At 40.4% G+C, this 1,591-nt stretch overlaps 1 protein-coding gene across 1 annotated transcript; it reads right to left on the reverse strand.

The window, feature by feature from the left end:
- Nucleotides 1-401: 401 nt before the first annotated feature.
- LOC129558548 (olfactory receptor 2T11) lies at nt 402-1,337 on the reverse strand. The gene has a single exon (XM_055429773.2). It carries the CDS (start codon nt 1,335-1,337, stop codon nt 402-404), a length of 936 nt encoding a protein of 311 aa, XP_055285748.2.
- Nucleotides 1,338-1,591: the final 254 nt, after the last annotated feature.

Here is a 1,591-nt window from a genome sequence, read left to right on the forward strand (position 1 = left end):
TTTCTTATTGATACAGTGATAAGCACAGAAGATTTGGAACCAAAGTTGTGAAGTTTTGGAAGTTTTTTTTTTTGTTTGTTTCTTTGTCCATTTGAACTTTAATATCTGCTCTTTTTTTTTTTTCCTTTCCTTTTTTCCCCCTAGAGATAACTACTAGGTTTAGAGGAACTTTTACCTTACTTATTAATAATACATAGTTTTGACAGTTAGCTAAATAAACTCTGAATAACTAATGAAATATTTTGGGTTCCTTTCATCTAGGAAGAAGAAACCAGCCTAGGTAAATCCTCTTTAATTGCCACCTCTAAAAAAAAATATTTAATAGCTGCAGATAGTCTCTTGTGAAACAAAACACATTGAGGATATTTACTGAATCTCTAAGCATCACTTGTGAATACTTTCTATGTGGATAAGCATTGTGCAAATATCTTTTTAAATGCTCCCATGACATCCTTGTTTCTGAGGCTGTAGATAAGAGGATTGAGCATGGGTGTGACAATGGTATAGAAAGCTGATACTACTTTGTCTTGCTCAGGGGTGTGAAATGACTTGGGCAGCACATAAGTGTAGAAGGCAGCCCCATAAAAAATGCTGACTACAGTCAAGTGGGAAGAACAAGTGGTAAAGGCCTTTTTCCGGCCCTCAGCAGAGCGCATGCGGTGGACAGTTAACAAAATGAGGGAGTAGGAGGTTGAGATAATAGAGATGGGGATGAGCAACATGAGCACACAGCAGATGTACATTAAGGTTTCATACAAGGATGTGTCAGCACAGGCCAATTTGAGAACAGCAGGGATCTCACAGAAGAAGTGATCAATGATGCGGGATCCACAGTAGGGGACATTCATGGTGATAGGGGTGAGCAGAAAGCCATCCAGGGATCCACCAAACCAGGCACCGGCAGCCAGAAGAAGACACACTCTGCGGTTCATCAACACTGGGTACCTGAGAGGGCTGCAGACAGCCACATAGCGGTCATAGGCCATGAGACCCAATAGGAAAAACTCTGATCCAATCATGGTTAAGTACAGAAAAATCTGGATGCCACAGGCTACAAAGGAAATGGTCTTCTGTATGGAAACCATGTCCACCAGGAGCTTTGGGACAGTAGTACAAATGAAAAGGGTGTCCATGATAGACAGTTGGCTGAGCAGAAAGTACATGGGGGTGTGGAGGTGGGAGTCCATGTGAATCAAGAATATCATGACCAGATTTGCAGTTACAGCCACCACAAAAATAGCCAAAATAACTGCAAAGACAATCCCTGTAGCTTTACTGTTTACTAGAAGCCCCAGGAGAATAAAGTCAGAGGAAGCAGTTCTGTTCTTCATTGACATTTCTGTTGACAGCTCTAGGGAAAAGAGAGCCACAAATGTGATGAAAAAAAAGAGACAACACTTCCTAGAAGGTAGAAACTCACAATGGAGATAATATCTCAGAGGCTACTGGTTCAGATAAGATTTTCCAAGTCATAAAGCTAGAGAAAAACAAGCAGACCAAGAGACATTATAAATTAGGAATTATAGATCTATTGTTTTTTCTTTTTGGAGCACAGCCCTTTTTATATTGTGCTGCAATACATAGGTAATGC

This window comes from Moschus berezovskii, chromosome 8, assembly GCF_049115385.1.
Source record: "Moschus berezovskii isolate FMDL1 chromosome 8, NW_MosBer_1.0, whole genome shotgun sequence".
Classification (NCBI taxonomy): Eukaryota; Metazoa; Chordata; class Mammalia; order Artiodactyla; family Moschidae; genus Moschus; species Moschus berezovskii.

Coding starts and splice junctions, on each gene's coding strand:
- LOC129558548 (XM_055429773.2), bottom strand. CDS start 1,337: ATGTCAATGAAGAACAGAACTGCTTCCTCTGACTTTATTCTCCTGGGG.